This window comes from Geotrypetes seraphini, chromosome 4, assembly GCF_902459505.1.
Source record: "Geotrypetes seraphini chromosome 4, aGeoSer1.1, whole genome shotgun sequence".
NCBI lineage: Eukaryota > Metazoa > Chordata > Amphibia > Gymnophiona > Dermophiidae > Geotrypetes > Geotrypetes seraphini.
The window spans coordinates 49,452,482-49,468,720 of record NC_047087.1 but is presented as its reverse complement, the minus strand read 5'-3'; the positions used below and the strand labels follow the sequence as shown (position 1 = coordinate 49,468,720).

At 41.2% G+C, this 16,239-nt stretch overlaps 1 protein-coding gene across 2 annotated transcripts in view; it reads left to right on the top strand.

Annotated features, from left to right (window-relative positions):
* ITFG1 (integrin alpha FG-GAP repeat containing 1) overlaps positions 1–11,541 on the top strand; it is a 304,607-nt gene extending 293,066 nt beyond the window's left edge. For both annotated transcript variants that reach the window (XM_033940818.1, XM_033940817.1), the window contains exon 18: positions 11,136–11,541. In XM_033940818.1, the coding sequence (XP_033796709.1) occupies positions 11,136–11,195 (60 nt within the window). In that variant the 3' untranslated portion in view covers positions 11,196–11,541. The remainder of the gene's footprint in view (positions 1–11,135) is intronic.
* Positions 11,542–16,239: the final 4,698 nt, after the last annotated feature.

Below are 16,239 nucleotides of genomic sequence, written 5' to 3'. Positions count from 1 at the left end.
AGTGAAATGTAGCAGTTAGAGAACAGTGCAAGGCAGTTTAAAAGGCAGAGTTCCCTACTCTTCTAAACTGCCCCATCACACCAAAAATACTCCACCCATTCCCCAATCTGCCATCACAGTCTAAAACAGGGGTAGGGAACTCCGGTCCTCGAGAGCCTTATTCCAGTCGGGTTTTCAGGATTTCACCAATGAATATGCATTGAAAGCAGTGCATGCAAATAGATCTCATGCATATTCATTGGGGAAATCCTGAAAACCCGACTGGAATACAGCTCTCGAGGACCGGAGGTCCCTACCCCTGGTCTAAAACCTATCTACCTGCAACTGCTTCATCACCCACCATATTGCTCCCAAACCTAAAAAAGAAGTATCCCTGCAACTGCCTCACCATCCTGTAAACTACTCTGTCCTTAAATACCGCTCCTTCCAACTGCCCCACACTTAGAAACTACCCTCTCTAACTGCCACCTCACCCCTAAAACTACTGCCCTACTCCTACAAAGTCCACTAATCCCCCCCCTCCCCTGCAATTGTCCCTTGATCCCACAAACTATCCAACACTCAATAACCACCCTACCAGCAACTGCCACAAGCTGCCTTCAAACCCACAAACTACCTCCTGCAAATGCTCCACCATACTCAGATTGTCCGACCCCCAAAACAACTGCACAACTAACCTCAAATGCTTCAATCTGTCACCCTCCCCCCTCCCCCACTACCATCCGTATAGACACAATACATGCCCCAGTATACAGACCATACAAAACAGAAATACACACACGAAACATACAGACCCCCAACAGATACATGCACAGGGGATGTTGTTAATTCCCTATCCCTTCATTTCATTTTCTTTGTGTTCAAGAATTATAGTTTTTTTAATTGGTTGCTCTGTATATTGTCAAGAAATACCTGTTGTCATGGGCAAACCCAGATTAAGTCATATACTGCCTGTCCTCTTGTGGGGTGGGTGGGGTGAGGGTAGTGGGGAGAGGCAGCCTGTGAGATGTACTGAAAACTCTAGAGGTTAAGGATTTCTTAAGTATCTGGCTTTTTTTCAGAAATTGGCAGAATTTTGCCTTAATGTCCAGAAGGTTGAAAAATTGGTATTATATTTTGACTTTTTTTTGAATCTAAAACCTCTATTTGCAATCCCCCCCCCCCCCCCCCCCCATGAGTGAGCTTGCACTATCTGCTTCCATTGTAATTAGCAGCAAAGATCGTAGGTAGGATCTAGCCAATGAGAAGGCAGTGAAGGAAAAGAGGACTGGAGAACAGCTGAGGTCACAAATGGGAGGTGATGATCTGGCAGTAATTTCTATAATTTAGAATTGAAGTTTGTAGTTTGGGGAGAGGATAGAAGAGAAGTAAACCCTGTCTAAAAAGAAAACACCCCAATACATTTCTATGAGGGGAGAAGCAATTCCAGCCACTGCAGTATGCTCACACTGATTCACTGTAAGAGTGATTAAGGCATTTTCAAACTTTCTTCCTTTCTCCTCTCCTGATCACATACACACATATACCCAGAAACATCAACATACAAATATGTGTGTGGTGGTGGGGGGGAATCTTCATGTTGGATGAGTTTGTATTTATCAAGTGTTTGATTCAATAAACTTCTACATCAAGAACATCCATTCCACAGCTTCTTTTGTTTTTTGGTTCTTCTTCAGAACACCCATTACAGGTCCACAATTTTGTTTTACAAGGTATATGTTAATATATTAAAAAAAAATAAAATAAAACAAAAGAATATTTATATCATACCAATTACATAAGAAAACATCAAAGCATATGCACAAGGTTTGATTATTTTCAAATTTGAAGTTGTTATACCTTTTCAGGTAAAGTTCATTCCAAGATACTTTGGCCAGAATAGGAAACAGGGCCATTCCAACCATTAGGCAGTCGCTAGGGCAGCCACTTCAGTCAAAGCAAAACAAGAGGTCCTGACAGCTCTGCAAAGTCAAGGAAATAATAGGGGAGTGCTTTTTAGAGCTGTCATGTACCCAGATTATTCTAGAAGGGGTGGTGTTGGGGTGATTATAACTGTTGAGGGGCCCAGTGGGCCTGAAAGTTAATTGGAGGGGTGGCCTAATGCAGAAGGCTTTTTTAGGGTACCTAATATCCTTGCAACAGTCCTAGAAGAAAAAGACTTTTTTTTAATCTCATTCGGTATTCCTTTAGCAGCTGACTTCAAGAAAATAAACTGAAATTTGTGTTGTTCTTACAGAAATGATTGTAACTAGGTTCCAAAAGAATTTTAGTGATAAAAAGAGATATATTGGGTATTGCTGCTTTCTGTATTTTACACTATATGGTTCAGATACTTTATAATTGAAACTAAATTATCTCCTTCCTGCCTGGCTTCTAGTCGATGAACTAGTACAAGAACTCGTACAATGTACTACTTCATACAGTAGCACTGCAGTTTGTATCAAGGTAAACCTATTAGAACCTTTGTGGAGTCATGCAATGACATTAATGTCATGTTTCCACAAAATGAGTAATTCATTTATTTATTTTTTAAGCATCTGAGGATTTTTCTTTAAACGTGTTAAAACATTTTCATTTTTCTCAATTACTATACTATGTATTCACTAGTCTCCAGTTGGCAGAATAGACAAAGTGCTTCTGCTTAGCCAAACTATAATCACAGCTGTCAAATGAAATTACTACACTTCTAACTTAGACTGTCCTTGCTAGAATCATAGCAAAAAAAAAAAAATAACGAAATGGTGGAAGCCTGTTAAATCATTCACACGCTCAATGCAGCAGTAGCTTTATTTTGCAGAAAGAAAGAGGTCTGTCATAGCACTAGAGCTCACTACAGGTGAGTAAGGGACAGATCACAAACCTTACTGTACTAGTCTAAATGAAACATCATTCTGTGGCCAATGCACAGAGACTTTCTACCACTGCTTTATCTTGCATGCAAGCAGTGACTGAAAGTTCCATGATAATGAGCTCAGTAGTATTAAAAGGAGTTCATTAGCAGATCCATGCACTGTCCAGAATAATGGGCACATAGAAAACCCCTGCTAAACTACCAACATTTTTGATAGGGCTTTTGAAATTTTCAGAAAAATGTCCAAACATCAAGGGGCTCATAATCGAAACAGAAAAACGTCTAAAAACCGGCCTAAATTGCACTTAGACGATCTAAAAGACAAATCATCCAAGTGCCGATAATCGAACCGAGTTTTAGACGTATTTAAAAACGACTTAGGCCTTCACAGTGTTGCTGAATGACTAGAGCTAAAAGGGGCGTGTCAGGAGGAGTGTCAAGGGTGGAATTTGGGTGGGACATGGGCTGTCCTAGACTTAGTCGTACTGCATGTATAACCGAAAGTTTTACAACACTTCCTAGACGGAACTTGGACGTTGTGACTTAGGCCATCTAAAACCAGGTCTAAGTCACAAGAAGGTATCCAAAGTGGCCAGATAAGCACTGCAGACACAAAGTACAGACCCCCACACACAGCCCCTGTGATCACTGCCCCCCACCCCCATAAAAATCGTAATAACAACTTTTCATATCTGCCTCCAGAACATCAGCACCTAGCATCCTGGCATACGAAGGCCTAATAGAGCTGCACAGAGGTGGTTTAAGTGGTCTTGGGGGTGGGTTAGTGAACCATGGAGATGAAGACCCAGGCCCATAAGCCACTCTAATCACTACATTCATGGTGAAAAATGTGTACCCCCAAAAAAAATTCCCTAACCCTTTTGTACTGCCATATAAGTGGCTCCTGCAGCCATAAGGGTTGTTGGGGTGGTAGATAGGTGGGTCTAGTAGATTCTGGGGGTGTTTTGGGGGGCTTACCATGACCTATAAGGGAGCTGTAGTGAGATATTTATGTGGGACTCTTTTTGTAAAGTTTACAGCAATGCTCTGTAAGGTACCCCCACTACTCTGGTGCCATGTCTGGGTGTCCAGTCCATCACTTTTCTGGCCCCTCCTGTGGCCAGAAGGTCTTTTTTAGGCGTTTGTGACTTGCATGAATTTATGGATGAAAATGGGGTATAAGAATGGACGACTTAGTGGTCTGGACGATCAGACGGCTGGACGTACAGTTAGGCAATTTTTGGAAAAAAAAAAAATATGTTGGACTTATTTTTCAAAAATGGACTTTTTCCCATGTCTGACTTTTGTCAGACTTTGGGCAACTTGCAACTTAGGCCCTAAAGGGACTTAGACATTTCTTTTGATTATGCTCCTCCACGTGTTTTGTCCAGATAGACGTCTTTTTTTTTTTTTTTTTTTTTTATGGGCCAGCTAGATGTTTAATTTTTTTTTGGCATTATAAAAGAAATATCCAGATTAAAAACATCCTAAACAAACCATTTGCATGTAGGAGGGGCTGGCATTTTTACTAGACTGGCCATACAGACATGTCAGCAAAACAATGGGGCACCCTAGGAGGCACTGCTGTGAATTTCACTTTTAAGAGTGCCAGGTATACATCTCACCATAACCCCCATATATTATAAGGTGAGCCTCCAAAACTCACTGTACCCACCTGTCTTCCATCCAAATAGCCCTTATGCCTACAGGTGGCACCTCTATAGTAACATAGTAAATGACGGCAGTCTGCCCATTAGTTATACCCATTACAAATACATGATTAAATTAACTTGTCTCTTTGATATTTCAGAGTCATAGACTGTAAAGTCCACCTGGTATTGTCTTAGGTTCCAAATTCCTGAAGTTGCCGTCCAAGCTCACTCCAGCCTATGTTTATGTTTATTAAGATTGACATACTGCTCCTGCATATTACTGACCTAAGCGGTTTACAATGCAACAATTGATTAAAGAAAGGAACTCCATTGAAGATAGGACAGATAGAGATAAGATAGTATATCCTAACAAGTATTCAATGAGGATGAAAACAAAGATTACATTAAAAATAAAAATACTAGTTAATTATAAATTTAAAAGATTAAGGAATTAAAATGAATTTAAAAAATAATAAATAGTAAATTAATTTAAAAAATAAAATAAATTCCAGTCAGATACTCCAGTCCAGTGGAAACAAAGAGGCCCCTTGAAGCTGCCGTGGAATGCAGCCATTAACGGCCAAGGAAAAATAACTGAAAATAAAACATTTTAAAAATGCTTTCCTAGTAGCAGTGCATTGGACTCTTTTTCATTCCAGTTGCTACAGCTTTTATTCGGTTTCCTCACTGCTGGCTTCCTATCCCTAGGAGGGCTCCTCTTCTCACCCTCCAGTCTTTTCCTGTTCAGTTTGAAAGAGCCCAAAGTTCTTCTGCCCCTAGTCTGAAGACTTCCTCCACTCACCAGACTCCTGATGGCTAGCTCTAGGCAGCTGCTGCTCCTCTCCACAGCGCAGCCGGATGTCGCCAAAACCCCACCATTACACTCCTCTGAAGGCCCGATGCCCTATTTGTAGGATATCTACCATAAAGTCTGACCAGTAACATCCTAATTTTCCAAGTTATTGGAATTCCTATTGATGCCTTCCCCAGCCCATCCTACACCAAATCACCACATATGGGACACAGACCGTGTAAATCTGTCCAGTACCAGCCTTAGTTCTTTAATTTACATCCTTCATTTTCTAATTAGAGATCTTCTATGTTCATTCTACGCTTTTTTTTTTTTTTTTTTTTTTTAATTCCATCACCGTTTTCCTCTCCACCACTTCCCTCGGGAAGGCATTCCAGGCATCTACCACCCTCTCTGTGAAAAAGAATTTCTTAACATTGCTCTGAGTCTTCCTCCCTGCAACCTCAAATTATGCCCTCTAGTTTTACGATTTTCTCTTCTTTGGAATAAATTTGGTTCTTGCAAGTATTTAGACGTCTGTATCACATCTCCCCTGTCTCTCCTCCAGAGTATACATATTTAGGTCCCAGACTCTTCTCATACTTCTTTTGGTTCAAACCCCTTACCATTTTCGTTGCCTTCCTCTGGACCGCTTCAAGTCTCTTTATATCCTTCACCAGATACGGTCTCCAAAACTGAAGTGTAGCTTCACCAATGTCCTATATAGGGGCATCAACACCTCCCTTTTTCTGCTGGTTATTCCTCTTTCTATGCAGCCTAGCATCCTTCTGGCTACAGCCACCACCTTATCACACTGTTTAGATGCCTTTAGATTCTGAGACACAATCACCCCAAGGTCCCTCTCCCCATCAGTGCTTATCAGCCTCTCACCTCCCAGCACATACAGTGCATCACTCTGCACTTCTTCACATTGAATTTTAGTTGCCAAATGTTAGAACATTCTTCTAACTTTTGCAAGTCCTTTTTCATGTTTTCCACTCCCTCCAGGGTGTCCACTCTGTTACAAATCTTGGTATCATCTGCAAAAAGGCTAACCTTACCTTCTTAACCCTTCAGCAATGTCACTCACAAATATATTGAACAGAATCGGTCCCAGCACCGATCCTTGAGGCACTCCACTACTCACCTTTCCCTCTTCCGAGCAAATTCCATTAACCACCACCCTCTGGCGTCTGTCCATCAAACAGCTTCTAATCCAGTTCACCACTTTGGACCCTAAGTTCAGCCCATGGAGTGTAAGAGCCTCCTATGAGGAACCATGTCAAAGGCTTTGCTGAAATCTAAGTAAATTACAACTAGTGCACATCCTTGATCTAGTTCTCTAGTCACCCAGTCAAAGAATTCAATCAGATTCATTTGGCATGATTTACCTTTAGTAAATCTCAGATCTTGTAATCTATTACATTCTAAGAATTTCACTAGCCTTTCCATTAGCAACGTAGTTTCCCGCTTCATCTCTGCAGCCACTTTTGTGAAGAGGGACCACATCCGCTCTTCTCTAGTCCCACGGAACCACTGTTGTCTCTAAAGATTTCTTGAACAAATCTTTAAGACGACCCGCCAGAACCTCTCGGAGCTCCCTCAGTATCTTGGGATGGATCCCGTCCAGTCCCATAACTTTGTCCACCTTCAGTTTTTCAAGTTGTTCATAAACATTTTCTTCCGTGAACAGTGTGGTATCTACTCCAATCTCAGGTGTAACTTTGCTAACCAATCGCGGTCTTCCTCCATGCTTTTCTTCTGTGAATACCAAACAAGTATTTGTTTAGCATGTTTGCTTTGTCCTCATCACTCTCTACATAGCGGTTCATACCTTCTTTCAGTCTTGTAATTCCATTTTTAGTCTTTCTCCTTTCACTAAAATACCTGAAAAAATTTGTCTCCCTTTTTTATATGTATAGCCATGTGCTCTTCTAATTGTGCTTTTACCAGACGTGTATATATATATATTTTTTTTTTTTTTAAGAAATTTTCAAATATTACAAGTTAAACACTTGTTAAAGAAAATTAAGTTACACTTAGAAATTACCAACAAGAAATAAATTAGGTAAGTAAACCAAATTGTGACTCTATTTAAATCCCAATTTAAGGAAAATTATATAGAGAGAGACAAGATTACAGAAATCATGGAGGACTTTAAATTATAAAGCAAAAATAGAAGAAAATTATTATATCAGACTAAACAGGATTTACCATATTTTTTGCTCCATAAGACACATCCTAGATTTAGAGTAGGAAAACCAGAAAAAAAAACATTCTGAACCAAATTGTGTACTAATATATACCAGGCTCTGCACCCTGTCTCCCTTTCCCTGCCAGGCTGTTCATTTCATTTTTCATATACACACAATACACACAGCAGATATAAATTATCAAAACTTGGTTTAAATAAATCACAATATTTCAGATGGTTGCAATTGAAGCAGGCCATTCAGGTGGGGTTCCCTGAATGGAAAAATCTTAATAATTATCATAGTATGGAATTTTTATGTTTTCAGATAGATTCCATGGGTCACCAGGCCGCAATGTGGTATAAATTGATATCTGGATTTGCAAATTAAAAAAAAAAAAAAAATGGTCTAAGAGACATTTGTAGCATTGAGATTAAGCATTAGATTAGTGCATCTCAATGGCCACGACTTTGGTCTTGGAGGTTAAGGTGCACAGTATCAGCATCTATGAGACAAACATGGTTTTTTCTTTTACATAGAGCCTTTTGGACCCCTGTTCGTTTACATAGAATTGATAGCTCTAAGTCTAATAGATGCTGGCACTGTCATCTAGAAGCGGGGACATTAGATCATCTTTTATTTTATTGTCCATTCATATTATTATTTTGGAAATCAATTTGGCCTCAAATAAATAGGATGTTGGAAAATCCGGTAGCCTTGACATATGATACGATTTTATTTGGTACTGCAATGAGAACTCGGAGTCAAATCTCGTCAAATAATAACAAACTTTTATTTATATTGACTGGAGTAGCAGTTCAACAAATAACCTACAATTGGAAGAATTATGACAGATTAAATTACAATTTTTGGTGGAATTCAGTTTGCCATATATATAAGATAGAGCGTACATTTGCAACACAAAAAGGATATATTGATAAGTTTAAGAAGATTTGGGGACCATTGACAGATTTTTGCAATGGTTGATATAATTTTTCCCATAATAAGATACTTGATAAAGGGGGGGGTAGATTTATTCTTTTTATCACAAAAAAAATATAAATAAATTATCATAATATGTGTTATATTGTATGCAACTATCAAAATAAGGGGAGGGAAAGGGATTATAATTGAATAATAGTTGATATAATTATTAAATATTATATGATGTCTAAATTATAGTAAGGACTATATAATGATATGTTGTATTTACAGTAAGTTATGGAAATATCAAGTGTATACTTAATGCAATTGTATGAATTTTTATGATATACTTGTTGTTATATGAAAAATTAATTAAAGAAAAAAAGAAGAAAAAAAAATTATCAAAACTGACACATTTTGATCACTAAATTGAAAATAAAATAATTTTTCCTACTTTTGTTGTCTGGTGATTTCATGAGTCTCCTTCCTTCCTTTCTTTACTCAGACCCAAGAATTTTCCCTTTCTATTCCCTACATCCCATGTCCCAAGTTCGTGCCCCCTTCCACTCACTGCCTTCCAGCCTTTGTTCTTTGACCGTCCTCCCTTCCATGTCCCAAGTTCGTGCCTCCTCACTGCCTTTTAGCCTTTGTCCTTCATTCTCCCTCCCTCCCATGTCCCGAGTTCGTGCCCCCTCATTGCCTTCTAGCCTTTGTCCTTCATTCTCCCTCCCTCCCATGTCTTAATATGGAAAGAATGTAATTAAAATATTAATTATTGATTTACATGTTTCAGTTCATAAGAATCATTAATGACTATTTAAATGCTAAAGTAATAGAAAGCTTTGGGTGATTATTAAATTTGTTATTCTTCCTACAACGACAGTTCTAAATCAGATTATAATATAACGGTAAAACAACAATATTGTAACAATAAATACAACTGAAAAATACAGAAATAATTAGTTACAATATAAACAAATCAATATGGGGCTCATTTTTTTAAAAGATAGACATCCAAGATGGCATAAACTGGCACTTAGTCATCTTACTAGGCAAAATATCCAAGTTGGTGCTTTTGAAGCTGACTTTTTAGATGTATTTCTGGATCATTTTGTTTCCAGTGCGCCTAAATCTTAAGGGGGCAGGATTAGGGTAGGTTTAGCTCATATACGTTTTACAGCGATAATCAAACATTTTACAAAACATATAGGGCACAATTTGGATGTTTTGGGATAGACCGGATTTAAAATGAATAAGGGCCAGAAGGGTACCCAAATGACCACTGAAGGGATGAAAATATGGCCCCCCCACACTCCCACAGTAGTCACTGAGCCCCTCCCCCCCAAAATATCTGCATGAAATAGTACATATCTGTCTCTATGAGAGCTATGGCGAGTGGACTGAAGAGAAGGGGACCCAGGCCCATATGCCACCCTAAAAAGTACACTTATGGTGGAAAGTGCGAGTCCACCAAAACGCCACAAAAGTTGGGAAATAAAGGAGAGGTGCTGTCGCTGGGTGATTTCAATCTGCCGGATGCGGACTGAAAAGTTCCATCTGCAGAATTGGAAAGAAGTAAGGAGATCTTGGATGCCTTTCAAAGGGCTCTGCTCAGACAAATGGTGACGGAACCCATGAGGGAAAAAGTAATACTGGATCTGGTGCTCACAAATGAAGAAAGTGTCTCTAATGTCCGAATTGGTGACCACCTGGGAAGAAGCGGTCATAAGGTTTGGTTTGATATAGCAGCCAAAGTGGAGGATAGCCATGTAATTTCAAATGTACGGACTTTAGTAGCATGAGAGAATACCTGAAAAAAGAGCTGATTGGATGGGAAGATATAAGAGAAGTAAAACAGTGGTCCAAGTTGTAAGGTGCAATAAAAAGAGCTACCAACTATGTGAAGAAAATAAATAAAAATAAGAGAAAAAAGAAACTGATATGGTTCACCAAACCAGTGGCGGAAAAAATAAAGGCAAAAGAATTGGCATTCGTGAAATATAAAAAAAAACTCAAGGAGAACAGAAAAGAATATTGGATGAAACTGAAGTCAAGAGAGAGATACGTCAAAATTAGGTAAAGCAATGTGGGGACTTAGTCACTAATTTAGAGATCTGAGTTTGACATATGGAGGGAACATTTGAGACAGTATAATCTAAACAATTGGCTTTGGTAAAGGATAATATGAATATTCATCAAAAACTGGAGAGGCTGGAAAATTATGAACGTAGGTTGAACTTGAGGTTGTCAAATTTTCCAAAATTCCTGTTATTACTTATTAAGATGCTGAAGAAGTATCTATGGGAAATTTTGCAAATGCTGTCTGAGTCAATACCTCCAACCAAAGCCTTTTATGTGAACTCAGGAAGTCCTCTGGTCAATTTAGCACGAGAACAGAAAGAGTAAGCCAATTTTGATCTTACTGGCTTCCTTGAAGATTCTAGATTAGTAGTGACTACTACACTCATTGCATCTTTTGCGTTCTTTCCATATTAAGATAATTGATGTCATTTTATTTGGATCATACGTTTTATAGGAGAGTGTGTAATTTTTATATATTTTGTAATCCACTTAGAACTATGTAATTTAAAATAGAACAAATTTATGAAATTTTGTGCTAGAAATGACAAAGCCAAAAATCTTTTATTTAACCACTCAGCAACTAATATCTCAGATATACACTGTTTAATGTATTTCATAATGTGTCTTCAATGCATATTTTTCAGAAAGCAGATGACAGAGAAAAACGACAGGAAGCTCACAGGTTCCATTTTGATGCCATGTGAAGTGACTTCAGTGCCATATGAGGGTGACCGCCATAGTTCACTAAAGAATCAAGAATTTAGTTCTATCCCTTTATTGTTGTAAATTTTAACCGGGAGGCAAAAGAGATCCACTGTAAAGTGCACTATTTATAAACCTTGCATTAGATGGTATTTGTTCATGAGTATTAAACATTAGATGTGCAGTGGGTAAGGGTCTTTAAATGAAGAGTCTGTATATATTGTTGGGTTTGGAATTTTATTTAACAAAGATGTACTTTTTTTTCTTAATGGGGAATCACAGAGCATGTAAGTCCAGGGTTTACATTGTATTTCATGGAACACAAATTAAAGTTTTCAGAGCAAATGCTTTTGGGACCACATGAGTTGCTCACAGTAGTCGTATATATCTGCATTGTATATCACATTACATTTCCCCCTCCGAATTCGCGAATTCTGTATCTACAGATTCGCTTATTCATGGTTTTAAACAAAAAAAAATTACTTTCATTTTTTGGGCTATTTTAAGCCCCCCTTAAGCCTTACCTGGTGGTCTAGCAGGTTTTCGGGGCAGGAGCGATCTTCCCACGCTCCTGCCCTGTGCAGATCGCTCACAGGAAATGGCTCAAGAGACTACGGGAGCTCAAGGCAGCCATTTCCTGTGAGCGATCTGCACGGGGCAGGAGCGTGGGAAGATCGCTCCTGCCTGAAAACCCGCTAGACCACCAGATAAGGTTTAAGGAGGGGCTTTCAGGGTTTAAAATAGCCGAGGGAAGCGGGAGTTAGGGGCAGAATCAGCCTGAATATTATTTGTGGTTTTTTCCTATTCGCGGGCCGGCTCTGCCCCTAACCACTCAAATACAGAGGGGGAAGTGTATTGTAAAAAAGAAAACTAGGGTTTAGAAATAATCCTACATTAAACATTATGGCCAGGTATAGGGATATAGAGTATATTCATCTGCTGTGCTTAATCTTCTGGCAGATATAAAAATTGTCTGTTGATATAATGCACCATGATTTAGAATATGTATTCCAGGAGTGGAGAAGCTTTTTTGGCATGGAGGCTGAATCCAGGAGCTGTAACTGGGCTAGCAGGCAAGTGCAGTATCTGATATGAAGAGTGGATGGGTCCTATTACCAGTGCCACATGTATTCATTTTCACTTGGCAATTTAGCACTGCTAGGCTTTCTTTAGCAATGTATAATAAGTGTAGTACAAATCTGTGTGAAACTTAGGGCTCCTTTTACTAAGGTGCGCTAACGGTTTTAGCGCACGCTACACGCTAACGCCTCCATAGAGCTGGCGTTAGTAATTTCCGTGTAGTGCGGGACTAGCGCGCACGGCATTGTAGCGCGCACTAAAAACGCTAGCACACCTTAGTAAAAGGAGCTCTTAGATTCCTTTCTAGTGGCTGCTTCATTTCTCAGCCATGACTGCCAATGACTGTGCCATTGCATCTGATGACATTACTGCCAAGAAAGAGACAGGAATGTATCAGTGCTTCTGCCACTCACTCTGCTGCTGTCATCACTCAGAACCGTGAATGTCCACCTTTCATGACATGCCAGTCTCGCACCTTCTTTAAAGCCAAACATTCAGGACTCTGAGGGATGACAATGGCAGAGAGACCAGCAAAAGCACTGGCAGCGGTGAAAGCAACATCATGGGTAATAGTGGGCTGCAGTGAATATATGAAAATTTGTGAGATGGGGATGGCTGGACCAGAATGTAAACACCAACAGGCTGAGGTGTGCCCAGTCCTGGTGTATAACAGTCATCATTCATAAAGAATAATGCTCACTAAGCTTTAAATTGAAAAGAATCACTGACAGAAATTCTTAAGGCATTCAATCTTCAGTTTTCCAAATGTTTAGCAGTCAGAGAAAGTGCTTGGTGCTGCTGTCCAAAACTGTCTGAGAAAGAATAAGATGTTAATGATTGTGATGGAAATTCATATACAGTACAGTGGACAATGGTGTCATTGCTGACTTGTAATTGTAAGGACAATGATTATGGAGTTCAACTTTTACAAAGACATGTGGAGGGGCTTTTTCGATAGGTCATCTAAGTCTGAGGTTGGATGTTTTGGGCAAGATGTCAACAAAACCAGTAGAAAACATGTCCATTTTCAAAGCTGCCAGATGTCTATCTTTTATTTTCAAAAATGACTATGCATAAGTTTTTGTCCTTAGGATGTCTATCTTTTCTGGCCATTTTAAAAAATAAAAACGTCCATATGGAAAATGCACAAAAGCAAGTTTTGTAGATGTACCCAACTACTTTGTCTGATCGCAGCACGGGAATCCCCATCAGCTGAGCCAGTTTTGGGGATTCCCCCTGCTGCGATTAGACAAAGGTAATTGGGTATGTCTACATAACTTGGGATGCAGTGGGAGGGAGAAGACTTGTCATTCGCAGTACACGGCCCTGTAAGCAGGAGGGATTGAGCTTCCCTCCTGCCGATTTTGCAGCGCAAGGTACGGAAGTGTAGGATGGTGTGGGAGGGTGTTGCCAGGTGATTTGAGAGGGTGTTGCCAGGGATTTCGGGTGATGGGGGGTGTTGCCAGTGCTGTCGAGGGATGTTAGGTAAAATCATTGGCGTACCAAGGGGGGGTGGTCAGCCCCGGGTGCACAGCTGGCCAGGTCCGGATCCTTCTGCCCTTCCTTTCCCTCGGTCCGCGCCGCTACAATCTTACCTCCCCACTGCTGCTGTGACAAAAAGTCTTCTTTCCGAAGTCAATTCTGATGTCGGAGAGGACGTTCCGGGCCAGCCAGTGATTGGCTGGCCCGGAACGTCCTCTCCGATGTCAGAATTGACGTCGGAAAGAAGACTTCTTGTCGGCGATTAGTTTCAGCAGCGGGGAGGTAAGATTGCAGCGGCGCAGACCGGGGGAAAGGAGGAGAGAGGTGCTTTTTTTTTCCCGGGGCAGGGAGGGAAGGATGTAGGCAGGCAAGCTGGCTGGCTTTAGCGCAGCAGGGAGGGAGGGAGATAGGTAGGCAGGCAGGCTGGCTTTGGGGATGGACAAAATCTGGAAGGCAATGGGGGGACATAAGAAGGAGGCACTGTGGGCACTAAGGACATGGGAAGGGGGCACTATGGACACGGGACAGAGGCACTGGGGGCACTATGGACACAGGAAGGAGGTACTGGAGGCACCATGGACACAGGACGGAGGCACTGGGGGCACTATGGACACGGGAAGGAGGCACTGGGGGCACTATGGACACGGGAAGGAGGCACTGGGGCAACTAAGGACATGGGAAGGAGGCACTGGGGGCACTATGGACACAGGACAGAGGCACTGGGGGCACTAAGGAAATGAGAAGGAGGCACTGGGGGCACTAAGGACACAGGACGGAGGCACTGGGGGCATTAAGGACACGGGAAGGAGGCACTGGCGGCAATAAGGACATGGGAAGGAAGGAGGGAGGGAATAGAAAGGGACAATTGTTGGGCCTGAGTGCAGAAAGAAAGAAATGAAAAAAAGGATACACAGTCAATTAATAGATGTCCCCTTTTGATGAAAAAAATAAATGGTCACGTTACCTCTGACTTACTTTCTCTGCAGCAGAGTCGGCAGTTGCGCTGAGGTGCAGGAAGGTCCCGTGATGACTCTTCTGCCGGCTTTGCTCCGGAAGAAGTAAGTTACATTGGAGGGGGTAGACCTGGCAGACGCAGTCATTGCAGGACTTTGCCACAACTCTCTGCGTCTGCCGGGTCCACCCCCTCTGACGTAACTTACTTCTCCCAGAGCAGAGCCAGCAGACGAGTCATCGCGGGACCTTCCAGCATGCGGCTGCTGAGTCCACTCCAGAGCAAGTATGTTGGAGTGGGGTGGACTGGCAGCCGGCAACTACAGTCATTGTGGGACCTTGCTGCATGAAGGGAGAGAAAGGAGCAGGACTGCTGGAATGGAAGAGTGGTGGAGGGAAAGAAAGGGGGCAGGGTGGTATGGAAGGATGGTGCTGATGGAATTGATGTACAGAGAAAGGGGAGAGACATAAGGGGGAAGGATATTGGAGGGAAAGAAAGGGGGCAGATGCTGATTGAAGAGGGGTGGATGGCGAGAGAAAGGGCAGACATTGGATGGTAGTGGGGAGCCTATGCTGGATTGAAGTGCAGATGGGAGAGATAAGGCAGCAAATGTAGGAAGGAAATGGGAGGAGAGAAAGAGAGTAGCAAATGCTGGATGGAAGTGGACAGAGAGAGGAGAAGATACTAGATGGAAGGGTTGGAGAAAGAGAGTACATGATGGAAGGAGGGGATAAATAAAAGGAGGACACATGATGGGGAGAAAAGGATTGAGTTAGGGAAACACTGGAGGGGTGAGGGAAAGAGGTGGCAAGCTTTAGGTAGACAGTAAAAAAGGACATTGATGAGAGGGTAGTAAGAACGTAATCTAGACAGATGCAAAAAAATAAATTGAAAAGGAAAATGAGGGAAAAAAGGGAAAGGGATTGCAGAGGAGAGGTATGGAAGAGGGAAGGAGAGGAGAGAGATGCCAGACCAATGAGGGTGAAAAGAGAGATGGAAGGGGGAGGCATACAGTTTATGGAAAGGGCATAGAAGGAGAGAAGATGTCATACGGGGAAGAGAGACGGCAGACAGTGGATGGAAGGAAGAGAGTTTCAAGAAGATGAGGAAAGCAGAAACCACAGAAGACAAAGGTAGAAAAATTTTTCTATTTATTTATTGCTTTAGGAGACGTATCACTGTTTCTGTGGTACACTGTATGCAGAGTCCAGCTTCTTACTGGTTCAATTTAACCTTTGTCTATGTATTTCTATTTTATCCCCCCTTTTACAAAACTGTGGAGCGTTTTTTAGCGCCAGCCGTGATGGTAGCAGCTCTGATGCTCAGAAATCTATGAGCGTCAGAGCTGTTACCACTGTGGCTAAAATCCACACTATAGTTTTGTAAAAGAGGGAGGGATTAGTTTGTGATTACATATTCCATATTAGGCGAAGGTGTTTTCTGTGTTCTGTGTGTTCCAAAGACATGATTTTTTTGTTAGGATTGACTGCAGGATTAATCTGTACTAGTCTGGCTTGTTTAGTTTTACAATG